This window comes from Athene noctua, chromosome 5 (genome assembly GCF_965140245.1).
Source record: "Athene noctua chromosome 5, bAthNoc1.hap1.1, whole genome shotgun sequence".
Classification (NCBI taxonomy): Eukaryota; Metazoa; Chordata; class Aves; order Strigiformes; family Strigidae; genus Athene; species Athene noctua.
The window spans coordinates 47162849-47182721 of record NC_134041.1 but is presented as its reverse complement, the minus strand read 5'-3'; the positions used below and the strand labels follow the sequence as shown (position 1 = coordinate 47182721).

The following is a 19873-nucleotide window of genomic DNA, read 5'->3' as shown; positions in this document are numbered from 1 at the left end:
AAACAAAATAGATTTTCAGACAGCATGCATACATTTTCATGCAGATTCAGGGAAGGAGAAGAGTAGGAATGGACATATTAACATACTTGTATGTTAGTAAGAACAAAGATACTGCAACAAACTCACTTAACATGTTTGAAGCCTCAGTATTTTCTGATCTCATGGTATTAAAATTAGAATAGGATAATTTTATTAAGCTACACTGCTCTTTGGCATAATCAAGGCAGTTTTATTTGCTAGCTATTTTTTGTGAAATACAATGTATTATGCCAAATTCGGTATCTAAAATACAAAAGTTTTCCCAAGACAAATACTGCAAAATTTCATTGTCTATTTGCATGTCTGTCAGTATCTCTCTCACGACTTCAGAGTTCTTTCTCTAATTTCAATCAGACTTGACTGCAGGGTCATTCCAATTCCTCTGAGATTCAGTCCCCAACCACAGGCTTCTGGTTTCTTTGATTCTTTCATGCTCTGAAGAGTAATTTTCTTTCCATCCAAAAAGCTGAAAAAGCAAGAGTTCTTGGCTCTTTCTTCCTATCCATCCACAGACCAGCAGCATACTCTTCCCCAGTCATCACCAACTAGGAGCTTGGTAGAATTTCTTAAAAAGAAAAAGAGGAAAATATTTAAGAACAAGACACAAATAGGATCAAGGCTCTCTCCTGTATGTGTAGCAAATAGGAGGATGCAACAATGAGGGAAATAGGTTATCTTTAATGTTAAATTTGAAGAACAATGATATAGAGTAAACAAAGAATTGTACTTCAAAGACTGAACTTAGAATTGGATCCAAACTTTCCTGGAGTTCAGTGGGCTAGCTGTGGACCATCTAAGCCAGATCAGAAGCTCTTACCCTTCCCTGAGAAACTATGGATGATAAATAATCTGCTGGCCAGATTCAGAATTCAGATGTGTTATCACACAACGTCATGGCTTCAGCTGCTCAAATCTCTGCTGCGTGCAGTTCCACCAACACTAATGAAAGTAACTCTCCGCTCAGACTTTCCCACTTCCAATGCACACAAACATCACACTTAGTAAGTGCTCTAAATCTGAGCATGCAGAATATAGGAATCCTTTTAGTAACTATCAAAATGCCAGCACTCCAACACTTTTGAAGAGAAAGACAGCAACAGTTTTACAGTACATCGTAACATCCTGGAGCAGGAGATAACAAATATCACAGCCAGATGAAACTGCAGGAGGAAGACTAAGTAAACTAAAATACTGCTGGCTGTGCAAACTGGGTGTAGTTTAACAACACAGTTATCCTTTGGCCAAAAACTTCCTGTTTACATTTTAAGGAGAGAGTATCTCTAGCAGCTCCTAGGAGAGTGCTTTTTCTATGGTGCAGAGACAGTGTAGCAGCTACTGATCTCTACAGATATTCTGGCTGAAACCTGCTGTTTCTCCTGGGTTGTCTCCCACCTGACCACTGACTATTCCAATATCCTTCACTTAATACAGTTAGCCAGGCCAGCTCCCAGAGTGACTGCATGTTTGGCTAAGAGTCATTCGGCTGAGATTAAAAAAAAAAACAACAAACAAACAAAAACAAACAAACAAAACCAAACACAACAAATCACAAAAAATCCAGCAACAAGAAAAGCCATAAACCCCAGCAATTTACAAACTCTAGAATAAAGCAAAACCCCTGCCGATTTGGGGCAGAGCTGTGGAGAGCCCGGGGCAGATGCGCTGCTCTCTGCCGGGCACCGCTTCTACAGTGCGAAGGGAAGGACAGTACCTGGATACAGCCAGCGCTGTCACTGCCGGGCTGGTCTTGCTTGGTTTTCCGGTCAAGGCAAGACTGGGATTCAGTTCCCGACAGAGAACAAGATGTTTTCCACACTTGTTACCTGTTGTGTGGTTTGAAAATAAATATTTAGAAAGTGTCTGGGGGCAGCATGGATAGGATTGTTATTATTTATGGTCAGCAAGTTGTTAAACTGAGAACAAATATATTTAATCTCAGCCTGTGCTGTTGCAAAATAGGCCCATCCCAATTTAATTTGTGGCTATGATAGTTACATGTGCTGACGTGCGGCTGTATCAATTGTGTGCTAAATTGGATTTGTGTATTATTGCTTTCTAAATTGCATGCCTAGTTCAGCAAAATTGTTCATCAGTTTTCACTGGCTCTATGCTTAATAAGATGCCCCACAATACCTTGCTGCCAGGATATAATACAGCCCATAATTGCCTAGTAAAAAGAAATTACATAAAGGCCTGGTATTATCAACTTATCTAAATCTGCTCATAACAGAACCAATAATTAAATGCTGAGAACATTTCACATACACACGCATACATACACACACACACTTAACAACATAACTCAATCATAGTTACTTTGGTCTTTTTAATGACTGTGTTTTGTATTAATTTTATTTTCTTTAATGCATAGAATGAGATGTGGGAATATCTGGCCATTTAAAATAATTCTGAAGTCATCTTAATAGTTTAAGGGAGCATGTCACCACTTTTATTACACCTCTCAACTCTTTAATAAAGAATGCTGTTGCTGTATGCATCTGAGGACAGGCTCATGTGCAAACAGGTGTGTGTGTCTACACATGACCAGATGCTTGGGGCCAGTGCTCCTCTCTGAAAAAAGACACAAACATGAACATTCTGCTGTCCTCCCACGGGCAGCTTTTAGGTCCTCATTTAGAAAACTGTTTAAGATATAAATTTTTAAAATAGCTAAAATTTCAGTTTGTTCCAAGACATGCCTGTGCAATTGTACCTGAGTAAATAGGACATGGAAATACCGGCCACAGGAAGTTCTGGACACGAACCTTGGAAATTCTTAATGCAACTTGGACATTTCTACATGTAAAAATAATCTGCAAAATTACTACAGAATACTAAAAGGATTTTGGAAATAATGTTAAGTCTTTTGCTTTGACTTACAGCAATCTGATTAGAGACCACAATGAAATGGATTATGTAGCTACCACATGCAGACTATCTCACATCTGGCATCTCTGGTGTTCTTGAACCTTGACTGGAAGCATCTGGCTCTAGCTACTCTGAGACATGACAAAAGGGAGGATAGGCATCTGGTCCGGCATTTTCAATATGCCTATGTATGTATAAATATTTTCACATAGCAATCTAAGTAATGTAGATGCCAAGTTCCATGAACAGCACTTCTGAAGATCTCAGTGGTAATGCCCAGTTACTGTATAATATCTTTTTTTATGCAGGTGTTATATCTATAGGTCTATATTTATGCAAATTGTGTACCTAAAATTGAAGTAATAGAGAATGTCTGTAACAAGGATCACGGCAAGTAAGTGGTGTAAATTATACATACTAACACCACAATTCCTTCTCTTACAAAATGCTGTGAAGAGAAGCAAGCTGTGCTATTTAGGATGTACCTTTAAAGCTCCGTGGCAGGTTTCAGCTGCTGTATTTGTTAGAACACAGAAGTGAGCTTGAGTTGTTTTTAGTACCAGTCAGCACTGTAGCCCCATCATCTTATTAACCTCAGCTCTGTGAGAACTCCAGTGTGTCAGCTCCATAGCCTTGAATAAACAGCTCCATGCACTAGGGCCTGCTGCTGGCCTCCCACCTGTTTGAAGGTCCTCTGACCTCATTTAAGGTGGCAAAGACAACAAACTTTCCTGTTCCATCCAGGGCAGGATCTGGCATTGCTCACTCTGACATTATGTCAGGACACTTTAGTACAAGCCACCAGCAGAGTTGCCAAGGGAATGGGCTTTCTGAAGCCAGGACAGTTCATTAGTTTCATAAGTTTATGCCGAAAGGTGGTCAGTCAAACTTGACAGCCTATGAAGAAGCTTTCAGCTTCATCCAGGCAGGATGTGCCCATGTGACTTGTGGCTCAAGGGTGCTCTCTGTCTCTAAGGTAGGGCAGTGGCTACCACTACTTCTACTGCTGGTTACAGTAACACTGCACCAGTTACCTGCACCATCTCCCCTTCACACCACTGTGCTCACACACCCTCTTCTTCACAAGCAATCAAAGTCTGCAGCATACAGTCACACCACGGTTCACAGCCCACCATGTGGTCATACCCATGTTGCCTGGCTCTTCCATTGTGCCTCTCTGTGGTCTCAGTCCAGCAGCTTGATCTGGGGTATTAGTGTATTTGGTCTTCCACAGCTGTGACAACAAGAAGGTAAAAATGGGAAAAGCACAGATTGTAACAATGCAACAAGAGAGAGATACAGCTGCTTGCTTCTCAGGAGGGGTGGAAAGTGGAGTTCTAACATCAGAACATGATTCCACAGCCATCTCTCCCTCTGCCACTGTGCTGCAGGGTGTCATATGGAGAAATGTATGCAGGGATGTGGTGGGGTTCAAGGCTGACATGCTAATGAGGATCCCACTAACCCAGGAAGCTCTCCCACCAGAAGAGAGGCAGAATCAGCAGCGAATTCCTGCTCCTGAGAAAGTATGACTTGATAAACTGAGCCGTGAACCAACCCTCAGAAACCAGACTCAAACATATTTCTGATCAGCAATAATAATTTTGCTTTCAAAAACACACCAGAATGAAAAGCACATTTTCAAAAATTCTTCCTGAATGGCAAAGAGCTCTCCATTCAGGAGGATAAAAGTTGATAGGAAACAAACATTTTACTCCGATTTTCAGCTTCTGCCCTGTGCTGACCTGTTAAGGTGGCGTGGACTTTTAGCAGCTCTGTCCCTCCATTTAGGATGCAAAATTCTGCCTTTGGTCTACAATGAATCAGGATTCCCTTTCCTCTGTCCCATCCACCTACCCTCACCACTCCATCTGTACTCCCTGTGATGATGATGCTGCGTGTGTCCCAGTCCATCACTTCAGCAAAGCAGCAGCAAACAATATGGCATTCAGGGCTGCAGGTGGTGTTAATGCTTGCAAGAAGCTGGCCATTGACTGTCCACAGATACAGATAAGATCCAGCACAAGAGATAATATCACCCTGTAACAAAGCAAGAGGCAATGTTTCAAAATCCTACACTCATCCTCCTTAAGGGCTGACTATAAATTACAGAGCTACTCTGACCTTTAGTTTGCTTCTGGGCAGATAATGTAAACCAGAGAAAGTAAAAATGACATTTTTTTTCTCATGAAAAAATTGACAATTTTACATCATAGAAACCCAAAATAACCGTCTCAGATTTAGCAAGACAATGCAGAAACAAAGGGGTTTTACATTTTTAAAATTAAAACATTTATTTAAACATTCCCTTTCTATTTTCTAGAAAATCCAGGCTTTTAGTAAAAAAGCAGCCTGACAGACTGACCTAGTCAGGGACAAGGACAACGACTAGCACAGGTTCTGGGCCAGGACTAGTGCCCTTAGCTTTTACAAATAAGCATGCTCTTAAACAAGGACATGGTGTTCACCTGCTTAGCTGGGAAGCCTTTGGTGATTTCACAATCCTCCTCTGCCCCTCACAGGGAGCTTAATGTCATCGCATTTTTAGACTGTGTTTTGCATTTGACCAACAACTAGCTCAGCATTCAGCGACCTGCACTTCTGATGCAGAAAACATCCTTTGCAACTGAATCTTTCCTCTCCCTTCCACGCAGGTGCATAGTCCTACCACAGACTGCACTTAAGGAGCAAATGCACAGGTAATCCCTTAGGGGCAAGAAACACACAGAATGACGAGCCAATGCTGCAATTTGAAATGATCTTATCAAAAGTGCACTTTGATGAAGTTACTAACTGAAATTCCACCTGATCTTGCCACCATTGATGAATACTAAGAATCACCTAAATAAAACACCATCAGCAAAGTAATCTAATTCTGGCAAAGGCCTGTGTGCCCTTAAATTAGCAGCATGCATCTGGTTTAAATCAACTAGCACCATATTTCACCCTTGCCTGATCTGGGGCCAGGGCTCTTCACACAGCAGGCAGAATTCTGAAGATAAAACAAGGATAGTGCATTCAAAACAGAGTTGCCAATAATTAAAGAGATTAAATTTCAGCTACCTTATCTGCATGAGAGTCCATAATGTCCAGGCAATTGGTAATGATCTACAGTGTTTTTCAGGTCTAGCCCAGGATTTAAAACTAACTGAAATCATTAGTTACAGCAAGCTTTTACAGTCGTCCTCAGCTTATTAAATTTTTGGGAAGCTTTTTTATTTTGTGTCTACGTGATACAAACACCATGAGATTTGGGTCTATAAATGGAGCTTCTAGAGGCTCAAACAAATATAAAAACCAACAATCACACAACATAGAGCTGTACAGGATTCTTATTTCACAGAAAAGTATGTGGTTCAGAAATTTGTTTCCTTCAAAACTTTGCTTCAAACCACTCTGAATTTTCCAGGAATAAAACCTTGTTATCAAACATGTAATTTTGTGTCAATCAAAATATTTAATTTAGCACAATGAAAACATTTTGTTTCTATCTTCATGTTACAATATATAAATCTATATAGAAAATTTAAACAGGAACATATTTCAGAATTAAGCATCCTGTTCTGCTAACGTCAAAAAGAATTTTTTCATCCACAACATATGGAATGTTTAATCTTTTTTTCCTTGACGTTTCAGTCATACTTCCCTAAGGTTTTTCCCATTTTAAACAAATCTTTCTGTGGACTATGGTCCAATTAGTCTAATCAGTTGCACTCCAACAAGCTGGAGAACTGTGCTTGGTTCAATCACCAGACTTTTCAGAGCACCTCATTTTGGACAGCTCAGGAAGAGGAGCTACCAACTAAAAAGTCTGCTGTCAATGATGGACTGGTACATAGAAAGGAGAGGACTCCATCCTCCGGGAGTCTCAAGCCCATGCTCTGTGCCAGCCACCCACTCATTTCTGAATGCTTGGCACTGCTTCAGCTGACTTCATAAGAGATTCCCAGGATATTCTGAACTGGCCTGCTGAAACCACTGGCCATTTTACACTAACCAGGACCCATGGGCCTGGCAGCTGAGCTGGCACTGAACAGACTACTTAATTCCCACTCTCAATTACTAGCCATCAGACTTCATGGTTATTAAAGCTCTGATATGAGATGACTGTTTTGGCACAGATTAAGTAGAGAATGTCTGCCTGTTTTCTTATTGCTATGAACTTAATTTTGTCTCTCTTGGTACAAGCTCTAGTACTGGATCCAACCTTGAATTGTCTGAGAAGGTAGAAACCTGCTCTGGTGTCTTACTAGAGACAGAAAATACAAATGCGCAAGCAACATTTCTGGGAGGTAGAAGTTTCGGAAAAAATCTCAGTAAAATCCAGTATGGAATATTTTACTACCAACACACATGCAGTTCTATCTAGGCACAGACCACAACAGACTAATACCCCCTGCTCTCAAGAACTTCCCACACACCTGAAAGTAGAAGAGAAAACAAAAAGCCAACACTGTCACCACAAAGGTGTAAGGTAGTTGTCAGCTGAGGTGACAGACTGAGGTCTAACGTGTCTCAGCTGACATTGCTCTGCTGCATGAATGTCAAGAGAAATTAATGAAATAATGGAGGCAATAAGGTTATGGGTGAGCCAAATCCAGGAGCTACTAGGGTAATACTTCATTCTCCGTAAACTAAAAGTTGTTTAATCCTGCTATTCACCCATCCAAAGATGCTTCTACTTAGCTACTCAATCTAAGATGTTGCTTTTAGTGCTCGCCTCTCATCATTAAGAACACTATTAGCAATCTCTGTAGAAAGAAAAAAAAAATCAATGTATCAGACTCAGGATGTTTTTATGTTGGAAAGAGCACCCATTAAATTATCATGAAATGTTCATGGATACATCAGAAGAAAGATGATAAATTAAGATCTTACTGTTGAATTGTTGATGGCAACAGAACAGAGGCTTGCCCCGTGGGCAGGAAGCTGGTTTCTGTACGTCAGCTGGTTCAGGTCCCAAATGATACAGGTTCTGTCATCAGATCCACTCACAAAGATGCTGTAGGTCACAGATGCAGCAAGGCAGGTCACTGCCTGAGTGTGCCCATATAAAGCCTGGTGGGGAAAAAGCAACCAAGAAACCACATCAGAGGGTGACTGACTTACTAGGGAATCACAGTCCTACTGGCATTTGCTTAGTAAGAACAAGCAACCTAGTCATTCTTTGGAGAACTGAAAAGGGTATGAGGGGGAAATAGCAAAGCATCTTATAGAATCAGCCTTGTCCTCAACTCATGGTTCAGGAAAGTTGAGGATCCAAGAGATGATATAACTTGCCCCAAATTGCACAATAACTCAGGGCCTTTGGCATACATTTCAGATTCTATGACAGTGCTTTTTGCTCAGCAGCCGAACATCGTTTGTCACTTCAGTCCATGCAGTTTTAAGTAAAATTTATGCTTGGAAATTACTATTTCTCAATATTTAAAAAACATTTTGAAATAAAACTTATCAGGATGTGTATCGGTGGCCTTCTCAGTCTTATCTTTCTGGTTTTCTGAACAAGTACTAGTATTTTTCTGATTTTACTTAAGAAGAAAAACAGCATTTGGGGAGAAATTTTACTTTAAAGCCATATAGGAATTCCTTTCTCTTTCACCACTGCACAACATTAATTTTTTGTTGTTGTTTTAGAGGTTACAGAGAGATAAGGAATGGCCAGTTTAATTAGCCTTATTTAAATAGTTTAATAAAAAAAGACTACACTTTAGGCAATTTCATAGCACAGACAGAAGTAATGGATTGAAGTATACCAATTACAATTGTTTAATGCAGCATTCTCAAGTGACAGCAGTATACATTTCTGCTGCATAAACACCAATGACAGTAAAGCCTGTAGGGTAACAGAGGAAAAAGCCCTTCACAGATTTCCTAAAAAGTCTTTCAGGGTTCAATTTTTAGCTCTCTTACTGTGAAAAATCAGATCCACCAGTTTTAATGTTGGTTTTAACAGTAAATGCATATTCCCTGCTGGCTTTCTCTACATGACATAATTAGCAAATCTTTAGTGTCCGTCTCAGTTCAGCATGGAGCAGGAGAGCCACATGTCCTGGATGATTTTTGCAAACATATCTCATACGCTTTTCCAGCGTGTGACTGCAAAACTGAACCCTTGCTGGCTAACATGTGCTGCCACTTGCCAAGGTTACTAGGACAACAGTATTCAAACTAATCCACTGGTGAAGAAGCTGAGCTGCAGCAGGCTATGTACTACTGAAGGTGACCTGCAACTGTGAGGAATGAATTTCAGTCTGTGATTGATTCCATTCACAAGAACTGTTGACTAAAAATACTGGCACAAAATGGGGTTTCCAACAGTGGTTTTCAGAGGTCAGAAACTCTCAACTGAGCATAGAAAAGAAGGCTCAGCAACAGCTTTGGTCTGGCTGTAGAACAGGCTCTTTACAAAGGACTGGGCATAACCCAGTGCCTGTGCTTAAGAACTGCACAAGACCTCTGCAAAAAAAGGCTGGGACAAGGCATGTTTCAGGAGCTCCAAATTTCATCTCCTTCTTCCAAAGCAAGAAAGAAAATTTACTCATTGTGACAGCATCCAAACTGCCAAGTCAAGCCAAGCTAAGCTCCTGCACAAGTTTTAATAAAACCCCTTTTTTCTTTTATTAACCTAGAAAGATCCTACCTGGTAGTGAAGTGCTTTAAATAGAATCTGAGTGTGGAATAGAGGGCTATATCTGAGCCCAGTTATACTCTCAGTTTTAATCCACCAGTGTATCAATGCATGTTCATGCAAAAACAGTCACATGCTTTTAGCTCTCTACCATCTTCTCATTATCACTTTGCAAAGACTAACAAATTTTCCCTTAATGGGAAATATTCTGCAGCATATCTGTAGAAAGAACTGTGAGGCCTATCTCCAGAGTAAATTCACAAGTATCAAAAGGCAAAAAAGAAGACCAGCTCCACTGCAGGAATGCTTAGTTCATGAAACTTTAACCAAGTTTGACCATCCAACTTAACTGGCTCACATGGACACAGACACTTCACAGCTATGCTCAACACCTCCCTGAGAGGTGGGTGTGGCAGACAGCACAGGTTGCCTGGATGCTTCTCCCAGTCTAGTGTTTTATTTGGTGCAGAAATTCTGGGGGCTGGATCGCATGGATTACTCTGCTCATGAACACTGAGAGAACTAGTAAATTGCATGGATCAATACTGAGGCTATTATACTCAATCTTTAGTGTTCCACAAAACTGTGGAAGCAGCCCCTGCTAGAGAGGGAAAAGTGACTTTTTCTGCTGAAATATTGTTTCTGTACTTTACTACATTCCAAACCAGAACGTGTCAGTCCCATGAGACAGCTGGTAAGTGAATAGCATCCACTTTATAGCACATCAGCTTTACTTAAGCAAAGCTCACTCTCTCAGGAAAGATGATACAATTTTTTTGTTCAGCAGAAAAAGCAGCCACCATGAAACAGTGCATTACATGAAAGCAGCAAGTAATTCACTGGAAGACATTTAGAACCATAGTTCAGATTTACATCTATGCCAGTCAGTCATCAAAAATGCCTCTGCTAGCAAAGAGAAGGAAAAAATACAGAATTTGTCATTGCATGACCTCATGCCACTTTCTGGACTTTGGGTAATACCAGATTAATCACAGAGGAGCACATCAGCAAAGCTGATTTTAGACTGTTAAAGAGAAAGGCATTATACTGGAGATAAAAGCCTGTTCAAACGGTTGCCTGAAACTCAAACTGATCCCCTGATTGGTATCATTTTGATGTTGATAAAGATTACTGCTTTTACTTCTCTCTACTATTTTTTATTCCATTTCTATGTCCATGTCCTAGTTTAGAATAATAACCAACTGGATTAAAAGGTCATCACTGAAGATCTTGTCTCATATTTCTGGCTTCTTCTCAAGCAGGAAACATCATAACATCAGACAGTTCCCCTCCTAATTTCAACACACAAGAATTTCATATGAATGAAGATCTAAATACTTCTCTGGCATCCCAACAGACATGGAAGTTTTCAGATCATTTAATGGCAAATATATGTTTTGGCTCGGGGTACAGAAAGCACTGAAATATCATCTGAATATCCCTCCAGAGCAAATGAACAGAAAAAGCTTCTAACACTTGGAGACCTTGCTGATCAGTGAGCCCTTTATTAGTTTGCCTAAAATTAGCAGAGTGTTTTCTGTCTCTTGATTTCTGATGGAAAAAGGGCCCCATACTGCCTTTCAGATATGACAGAGGTGTACTGTAGCTTTACTTGTAAAGCTGAGAACTCACCATAGCTGAACCACACAAGTTTTGCATGAGAATTTACTTTTGTAAATGAAATAGCACTTATACATCTGTTTGATGACTATAGATGAGTTCCAAATCAACTACCACTAAAGGACTCCAGACAATGAGGACACAAATGATATCATTCTTATCGGATGTATCCCTTCCTCATGGAGTGACATAAACCTTTTATGTTCTGAATTCAGGTTGAGAGAAAAGAATCAAGAACTTTGCCTAGCTGAGCCTTCATCTCCATCAGGTAGGTCTGCAGGGTGTTTTGGAGATCCTGTCTGTTGCTGTAGCACCCAAAAAGAACAATAAGCATCTCCAGATGATACTGATTTTTGAAAATTATCCAAGGGTTGGCTGTACTTCAAGTGAGGAAAGCATACACCTTCTCTTCACTGTTTCTTTGATCATGATAAACTTTGGAAATGCTACCAAAGTGGAAAAAAAAGCCAAGCAGAGTTCATAACTAGAACTCTGATGTAAGGTATATCAGCTCCTGACCTAATAACAAGTTATCACGTGATACTGCTGATTATTGGGTTTTTTCTGCCTTCTTGATTCACCCAAATGTATTTCCTCTGCCAGTCATCTGAGAGAAAGAAACTAATCTTTTGGATTTCACTGTTTCTATAGCAAAAGAGCCACAGTACTGACCTGTCTCAAGTTTAGATATTTCACCTTGTCCTTGATCAAGGAAAATTCCCAGACGCACACAACCGAGCTTGTTCCAGATGTGATTATGGTAGTTGCTGAAGGACATACAGCGCAGAGGCACTTTCCCCAGTCTGCCATACACTCAAACGTCGTCATGTTCTGTACAAGAAAGAACATTAAAGTCATATGCTCATCTGGTGATGCCAATGGCAGATTCCATTTTCAGAACTGAGCCTCCATTTCTTCAATTCCAGGAAAGAAAAGCTCATTTTAACCAGTCTATGCTCACAGCACAGCTGCATATGTACATGCACAGGCTTGTGACTGCATGCATCTGTGCTGTCCTCCAAGGGCCAAACAGGAAAGCTGGAGAAAGGTCAGTGTCTTATGTCTTAGGAGACCTGAGTCCCAATCCCTCTTTTGCCACAGACTTCCTACATAACTTCAGGCAAGCTCATTCAGCTACCATATAGTGACAGAATGCAAACATTCCATGTAGATTAAACAGAAAGCTCAGGAGGTGACAGCCACTACTAACAGAGTTAGTGCCAGGCTCTGAAATCCTCCTCTTACTTGGATTGAAAAGTCAAAAGCCAAAGCACTAAATTCCATTCTGTGCCAATGGCTCTGTTAGCAGCACCCAAACAAGCCTAAACCAAGTCAGGTCTATTACACATTGCTACAATTATAGCACAAACATCCTTCGGCTCACATTCTGCATTAGCTCTCTCCCACACAACAGGGACAACACTATAGTGCTAATGATTCTGGTGAAGCTGGGTGACACAGCTACAAAAACTATACCACAGACAGAACAAACCTTTACCTACTTACAATGAGAACAAAAATTTCTTTGAAATGTCCAGAGACACTGTTGGTGTGGAACGAACTCAAGTTGGACTCCCAACTACTTCTCACAGTGACTGTAATCACACTCACTATGCTCAATGCCACTAGGCTCAGTGACAATCAACTTTCGAAGAGACAAAACAGGTAATTTAAACCTACAGCAGCATTATGAATTGCTAAGCACTGATTTGATTTGAAATCAAGGGAGAAAACTCTCAATAATTTTATACAAGGAACAGAAACTAAAACACATCTCATGGCTTTTCCACTTCCATTGACTGTGGGTATGTCTGTAAAAACATGATGTGGCTTGCACAAATACCCAAGTCAGTATCTTGCTGAATGATGTATTCTGCTATTCCGGTACCCAAGCTAACTCAGATGTCTTTTTATGTTGCAACATTGTTCCAAACACATCCAAAAATCAGTATGGCTGTGATAGAGGGAGAAACTAGATCTGTCAAGTGCCCTAACAAGTAGTGTGATGACATAGAATATTGATTTTTTTTTAACAGCAAAGAAGTAAGACTATTAACTTTCCAGAATAGAAGATATTATTTTGAATGAATGCACTGGGCTAAGCTTGGGAGCAAGAAGGAAATTGACAGATGGTCCCATTTTAATTCCAGCAGAAAATTCTGCACAATGAAATTTCTAATCAGTGGACAGAAGACCTTGTGTTGTCCTTACAGCCTATGAAATGGGGTTTCCTCTTCATTTTGATGAACAACACAGGCACTGGAAGGAAAATATATAATTTATAAATTTCTCATTGATATAATTTAGTGGGGAAATGCCACATTTTTTAGCAGTGTAGAGTGACTTTTGGGATATCCAACTTGAGATTCCTCAAGAAGTTTGACTGTAAGAAAGTCCTATACAGCATCCTCTGAAATCAGCTCCCCAGTATTCTCTGAAATGGGTGCCCAAACCAGTCGAAGTCCACAACATACCATTTCTGGAATTCTTAAGTCTTACTTACCTTCTCAGACCCATAGTTGCCAAAGCAGCATGTGAAGTCCTCAAATCCCCAGCAGAATGTTTTGCTCCAAAGAGGAGGAATCAAAACTTTATTTTTTTCGACAGCCAGAATGCCTTTCTCAGTATGAACAATGTGCCCAATAGCTCCCTTGGGATAGTCTGACAAGACAGAGAAGATATTTAATTCTGTTGTTCTTAGAGCACTTATGTTAACTTTTCTCCTTGCACAGCCTGTGTGGTGAGGCTGGCAAGACCTACAGCTGGGCTCAGTGCTGTGGGCAGGCCCACAGATAGAAATCCACTCTACAACTGAGATTCCAGACAGGAGAGTGGAAACAGTCATCTCCAACAGAGCACATAAATCCATGCAGATGATGTGCTCCAAAGGAGGTGGTTTAACAGCAGTGCCATTAAGCTCCTTTTCATGGGCAGACTGCCTTACGCCATGCGCTACAGAGGATGCTGGGCATGTCACCAACAGCCTCTGTAGTACAGCCACGGGACCCCACTGTCCTCACAGATGTGTGATATAAAGAACTCTACCATGAGATGAAAAAGTAGACACACTGAAATTTTCCAGGCTTCTTCATGGTAAGAAAAGTAGCAGACTAACAAAAAGATGAAGAAAAAGAAAAGATTTGAAGATCGACAAGTGAAGAAAGACAGTATTTACTTTTCTGTTTAATATAAAAAGAAAGAATGCGAATGGAAAACAGTGAGCTTTATGTTTCAATTTAACATATTCAGAATGCAGAAGAGAGAAGAGATTTAGGTGTCCTGTAAAAAAAAAAAATCTGTTCTGAACTCTACAACATAAGTTTCAAGATTTCTCCTGAGTATTTGTTTTCAATGCCCACTCACAATACACACACACAAATAACAACTGGCAGAAGGAACCTTAAGTGTATCAATTCATACAAAGCTGTGTGACTATTATTGTGCTACTGAAAATCCAGATTCACCCTATCCAAGAATTCTGTATTTATTAGCTCAGAAAATGGAGCACAGCCCCTGCAGCACCTTTTATTGTAACTGGTAAGAGCTTCAGATTTTGCAGGCTGCTCATAAAAGGAGGAAGAATTCCACTTGAGTGAAGGGACAGCACAATCTCTCTTCCTGATGAACTTTTCCCTTGGGCATTCCTGGATGGATGTGGTTTTGAGAAGAGCTAGAACAAAGGAATGACATTGAAAAATGAATCTCTATTTGCCAATCATGCAGGAGACACATCTCTTTAGATCCTTAATCACAGACTTCAAGACTATTGTACATGAATCTCTTCATTAAAATAAAATCTTACCCTTATTACATTTTCATTAGACTACATCCCTTCCTCACAGAGCTAATCCCAGCAATTCAGGAGAAGAAATAAAAGTAAAGGTGAGACTTTGAGCTGCTTTTATTTGGCTGTACCCATTCCCATACTAGTGGTTACTCATGTGACCATACTGAAGGATCAGAAACCAGATTTGATGCCACAGCTGTATGGCATACAACAGGAACAGCGTGATTAGAAACTGGAATCATACACATGTGTATGGGTGCGTACTGATGTAGTACACAATCTGAAGCAGTCTATAGCCCATCTTTTAGCAGATTTAAATCAGAAAATGTCTCTGATTTAAGTTTCTACTCTTTCTTTCCTGTTGAAATACTACAATATCAAAATGAATTATGCTCTCTACTCTCATGACAAAGTGGTACCTGCTTTGGTATCTGTCCAAAGTTGCTGATAAAACCCAGAATGGTGCTCTTAATCAGAGGATCTTTAATGTTATTGAGGTCCATCTTGTCTCCGTAGAAGTAAGGATGATAGGTGTTAACTGCCTCCACCGCAGCTGAGCCATGTTGCTTGTGGCCAAAAATCAGATCTATCCAGCGATGGAGGTGTGCACTAACATAGTCACTTTCCAGTGCCTGAAATTAATTCAGTAGAGTGTATCCATTACAAATGCATTACCACTTTCCAATCCGTGACAGAGACCTAAATTATGTCTAAATTATGTGCAAGGGAGTCCTCACACTTTCAGTTCCTCCCGTACCACCATTCTCAGCCTATCTTTATAAAATGTGACCAAAGATGAAAGGTGGATCCCCAAAGGAAAAGGAAGGGCAGAATGCAGCATGCTTGACTTAACAGACAGCAGGAGTAATATCCTCAGAGACAGCACAGGCAGGTTCCACAAAGCAAAGTGCAAGCACACCACAGATATTGGCACATCCTTCAGCTTCCAGCACGCATTAAAGCCTGTGCTATCCTGTCTTCACCAATACTGTTATAAGATGGTTTAAATAAGCAAAACATTTATTAGCATTTGGTACCACCACACTGCTCTATAGATAAGCCACAGGTGAATTTGTATTTGTAGAAATATGCCTTAGTTATGAAGCACATGAGTAGCAGAATCTTTATTTGAGAAGATATATATAAACATAGATTGGAAAGGGAGATGACTAGCAGAGGGGCTTTAAGTTGGGTCTGAAGGATACAGCAGGAGAGGCTGCATGCCATGAACCAGCCAAAAGAATGTAGAGCTTGTAGTGAAATGGCAAGGGATGCTGTAAGCCAAGACAGGGAAGGGGTTTTGCAATTGGGGTGCAGTGGGGCAGCTGTATGACAGAAGCTTCAAGACTGCCTGGGTTTGATCAACAAACATTTGCCACACTTGCAGGGCTTAAGCAAAGACAGTCACAGCACCAGATTTCCTCATCCTGGAAAAACGCATGGTCTGAACTTTTCTCCCCAAAATAATAAATGGTTAACTTTAATTAGATTTGCCACCCATAGTGACAGGTATGTGGATTAATGAGATCAGAAAAAACAGTTACTACTGAAGAAGACTGGGAGGGATGCTACAAGGCAATATGTCCACCCCAGTGTGGGCTCCCTCAAAAGCTCAATGTAATCAAGTGGACAAGTGGAAAACTTGTGCTTGGAAGACCCAGACAGGAAGTTCATAAGCAGTGGACACAAATTTCAACTGAACCTTTGCCCACCTCCAGGTTAGTCAGCCTTACCCATGAGGCTTCACCAAATGTTACTGTCCCTGCCATCACCTGCATCACCAAATTTTTATGCATTCCCAAGTGGCCTTGCCCAATGATTCAAGCAGCAGTGTTAAGTATTATTAAAAATACTTTCCTATCTCCAAATCATTTGACTGAGCAATACTCCCTGATGCTCAGTTAAAGGTCTCCCAAGCAGACCATCCCACCCAAAGCACAGCAGAAATAAACAAGCTAATGGGATCCAGAACAATGGCTCATTTCACAGAGCAGACAGTTAGCCCAGTGCAGCTGGTTTAAATGACCCTGCCCACAGTTATAATGATCACAGGGCAGCTCAGAGAACAAGCACAGCATACAATCTGTCCCCTGCAAACAACAGGAAAACACTTATGAACAGACTCAGAACCCATCCTCATTAATAAAAGCAGTTAGTCCATGAATTACAAACTGTAAATTTTGCCTGGCATTACTGCCAGAGCAAAACAAAGCAACCAACTGAGCTGCAACTGTGCAGCCTCTCAGTATTTCACTGAGCACTGTGACAAGCCCAGCCAGGGAGGGAGAACTTGTGGTCTAAAGAGGAAGTAAATAAATTTCTTTAGTAGACTAGATTCCTAACTTATTAAACATGAAACAGGGAGCTACTCAGAATTTTATGTCAAGAACAATTCTTTGCTCTCACATTATTTAAAGCAATAGCCAAATCTCAGAACAGTGTTGACCTAGTCTGTTTAATGCACCAAACTCACTGTGAATCTTCCTAAAATGACCATGATACCAGTAACAACATCCAGTCTTGTGATTTCAGAGGAGACAGAAACCTTCATGTTTCAGAAGATCACTAACTCTTCACTTCAGGATTGGACACTTCAGGGTTAACTTTCCCAGGCAGGTTAATCAACTTTTTTCCACAGCAAGATTTTTTGCACCCTCCTGTGTAACACCTAGCACTAACTATGGTTGGAGAGAGAATATTGTACTGTCTGAACATGAGGTCTGATCAGGTCTGACAAATCATTAAGAATATGAGTCTATAAACATGATCTTTCATTTGCTAAACTGCTCCTATTTGAGATTTGAATTAATTTGTAGAAGTTGTGTGGCTTTATCAGCTGTGCCAATGTTATCAAATAGTACAGCTCAGTGGAAGCAGATCTGTAGAATAGAACAGATGGTAGAGAGGGCCCAGTATCCACATTACAGGCACTGTGGGGGCTTTACTTCAAATTAGATCTAGTCTGCTCCCACAGGCTGAATGCCACCAGCATCTGGAGTACACAACTGGAGTGCAGCTTTTGGTTTCATTTCATACAAAACAAATCTAGTTCACACAATCTGAGATCACTCTACAATGAGAGTAAAACAATGCTATGTACGGACGACTGATAGATTTATTTCCAAACTGCACTCTTACTCCTAAGTACAAGGCAAAAGCAGACTTTCCCCATTGTATCTAAGTGCCTTCGTAGTGCTCACCATTACACAAGCAGTAAGGAGCACGGCTCAGTATGTTACACTCCAAACAAGCCACAACATGAGACAGCATTTCTCCCTATGTTTTTCTTTAACAAACATCAGAGTAAAATTGCAGCAGCCTTTAGGCATCCATTGATTTCTCTCCGCAGTACTTCTGTTAGGGAAGGACAGTGTTGTCTTTCTTATGTTTGGGAAACTGGAGAACAGAGACTAAGCACCTTAGAAGGTCACAGAGAGAGCATGAGATAGAACAGCAAAAGGAACTAGAGAGCCCCAAAACCTCCATGCCTTCACTGGAGTCACTGGGGAACACCAGGGAACTATTGCATGTTTGACCTCAGTGGCCAAAACCTATCTGCAGTGGGTACCACTGAATTGCGTCCCTTCAAGGGAAGGAATCGGGCACTCCCTAGGCTGAACTCTATTTTAGCAAAGACTGTACTTCCAGCAGCAAGTCTGCAGTGCACACAACTCTTACATAAGGATCTCCTTCCTCACAGTAGATGTATCAACATGTGATTACAGGCACTGATAAAAGCTCAGGTTTCTCTTCCCTTCCACTACCTTTCAGTGTGACTAGAGCTCTGAGCCTCTAAATGCAGCTTCAGAGATGTCTGATTCAGTAATACCTAATACTGTGTATGTACAGGAGATTAAACAGTCCGAACATGGTTCTTAACCGCTCTGCATCTCAGTTCTTTGGCACAAGCATTCTGTCCTTATCCCCTTAAGCTAATAGGTTGCAAAAAGTCGGGGGACAGAGAAAAAAGAAAATTAGGTTCTGGGGAAAATTCTGACAGTGAACAGTGTTTTCTTTCCAAATCAGAACAAAAAACCCAACTCTCAAGTTTTCTCATCCACCACCCCACCCACCCCGCCAATTCTAAATTTGGAAAAATTACATCCTTTTATTTTAGTAATAATGAAGCTATAAACCATACAATATTAGTTATAACAGCTGCATCATAAAGTATTTTAGTTCAGCCTGTAATCTAATATAAACATTGCAATGAAAAGACCATTTTGAAATGTTTTCATAACAAAGACAGAAAGTTGAAATGATTTATTGAGGCATTTTCTTGTTACTGCTGACACACTCCCATTTCAATCTGACTAGTTTTCTGGTGAAAAGGTCTTGCATACGCTTTTTTTCCAGGCAGGTCTACTTTCTATGTGCTTGTCAGCCCAGTAATACTGGGTGATCAGAGTTACACAGGTAACTGCTACAGAAGTAAAAAGTAAAAGAAAGAACAAGATCAGTGTAGCTTCTGTAAATGGACTGTATGCTGTAAATTCAATGTACTGGCTTAGGTTACTAAACCATGTGTCAACACACCACTGAGTCAAGCTGCTAGGCATGGAGACACTTGACACTTGCTAATAATAGTAAGCAGCTATTCTCCACACCACATAGCTTGGAATATCAATTCACAAGCTTTTATGTATTGAGACAGGAGTCTGGGGCAAAAAGTCATAGGTGACTCCTTTCAATCACATTTTCAAAATTATAAAAAACAACAATTTTAGTAAGTATATATGAAAGCTATCCAATTCAAAATAGGTAAAGTAGCAAGGTAGAAATTTAACTTATTTTTAATTTTTTTTAGCATTATTGTTTTGACACATATTTGAAGTGAAGTGTTCAGGTCATGAATTCATGAGACTAAAGGAAGCCTTTAATCAATTAAACAAAAAAATGAAATATCTCACTATATATTCAACAGTCCT

General features: G+C 40.3%; 1 protein-coding gene across 2 annotated transcripts in view; it reads right to left on the bottom strand.

Moving 5' to 3' along the window:
* Positions 1-304: 304 nt before the first annotated feature.
* WDFY4 (WDFY family member 4) overlaps positions 305-19873 on the bottom strand; it is a 145414-nt gene continuing 125845 nt past the window's right edge. For both annotated transcript variants that reach the window (XM_074908354.1, XM_074908353.1), the window contains exons 54-62: positions 15365-15577; positions 14681-14828; positions 13662-13819; positions 11831-11989; positions 7786-7965; positions 4765-4947; positions 4054-4141; positions 1751-1862; positions 305-604 (exon numbers count right to left, since the gene is read on the bottom strand). In XM_074908354.1, coding sequence (XP_074764455.1) covers positions 538-604; positions 1751-1862; positions 4054-4141; positions 4765-4947; positions 7786-7965; positions 11831-11989; positions 13662-13819; positions 14681-14828; positions 15365-15577 — 1308 coding nt within the window. In that variant the 3' untranslated portion in view covers positions 305-537. The remainder of the gene's footprint in view (positions 605-1750; positions 1863-4053; positions 4142-4764; positions 4948-7785; positions 7966-11830; positions 11990-13661; positions 13820-14680; positions 14829-15364; positions 15578-19873) is intronic.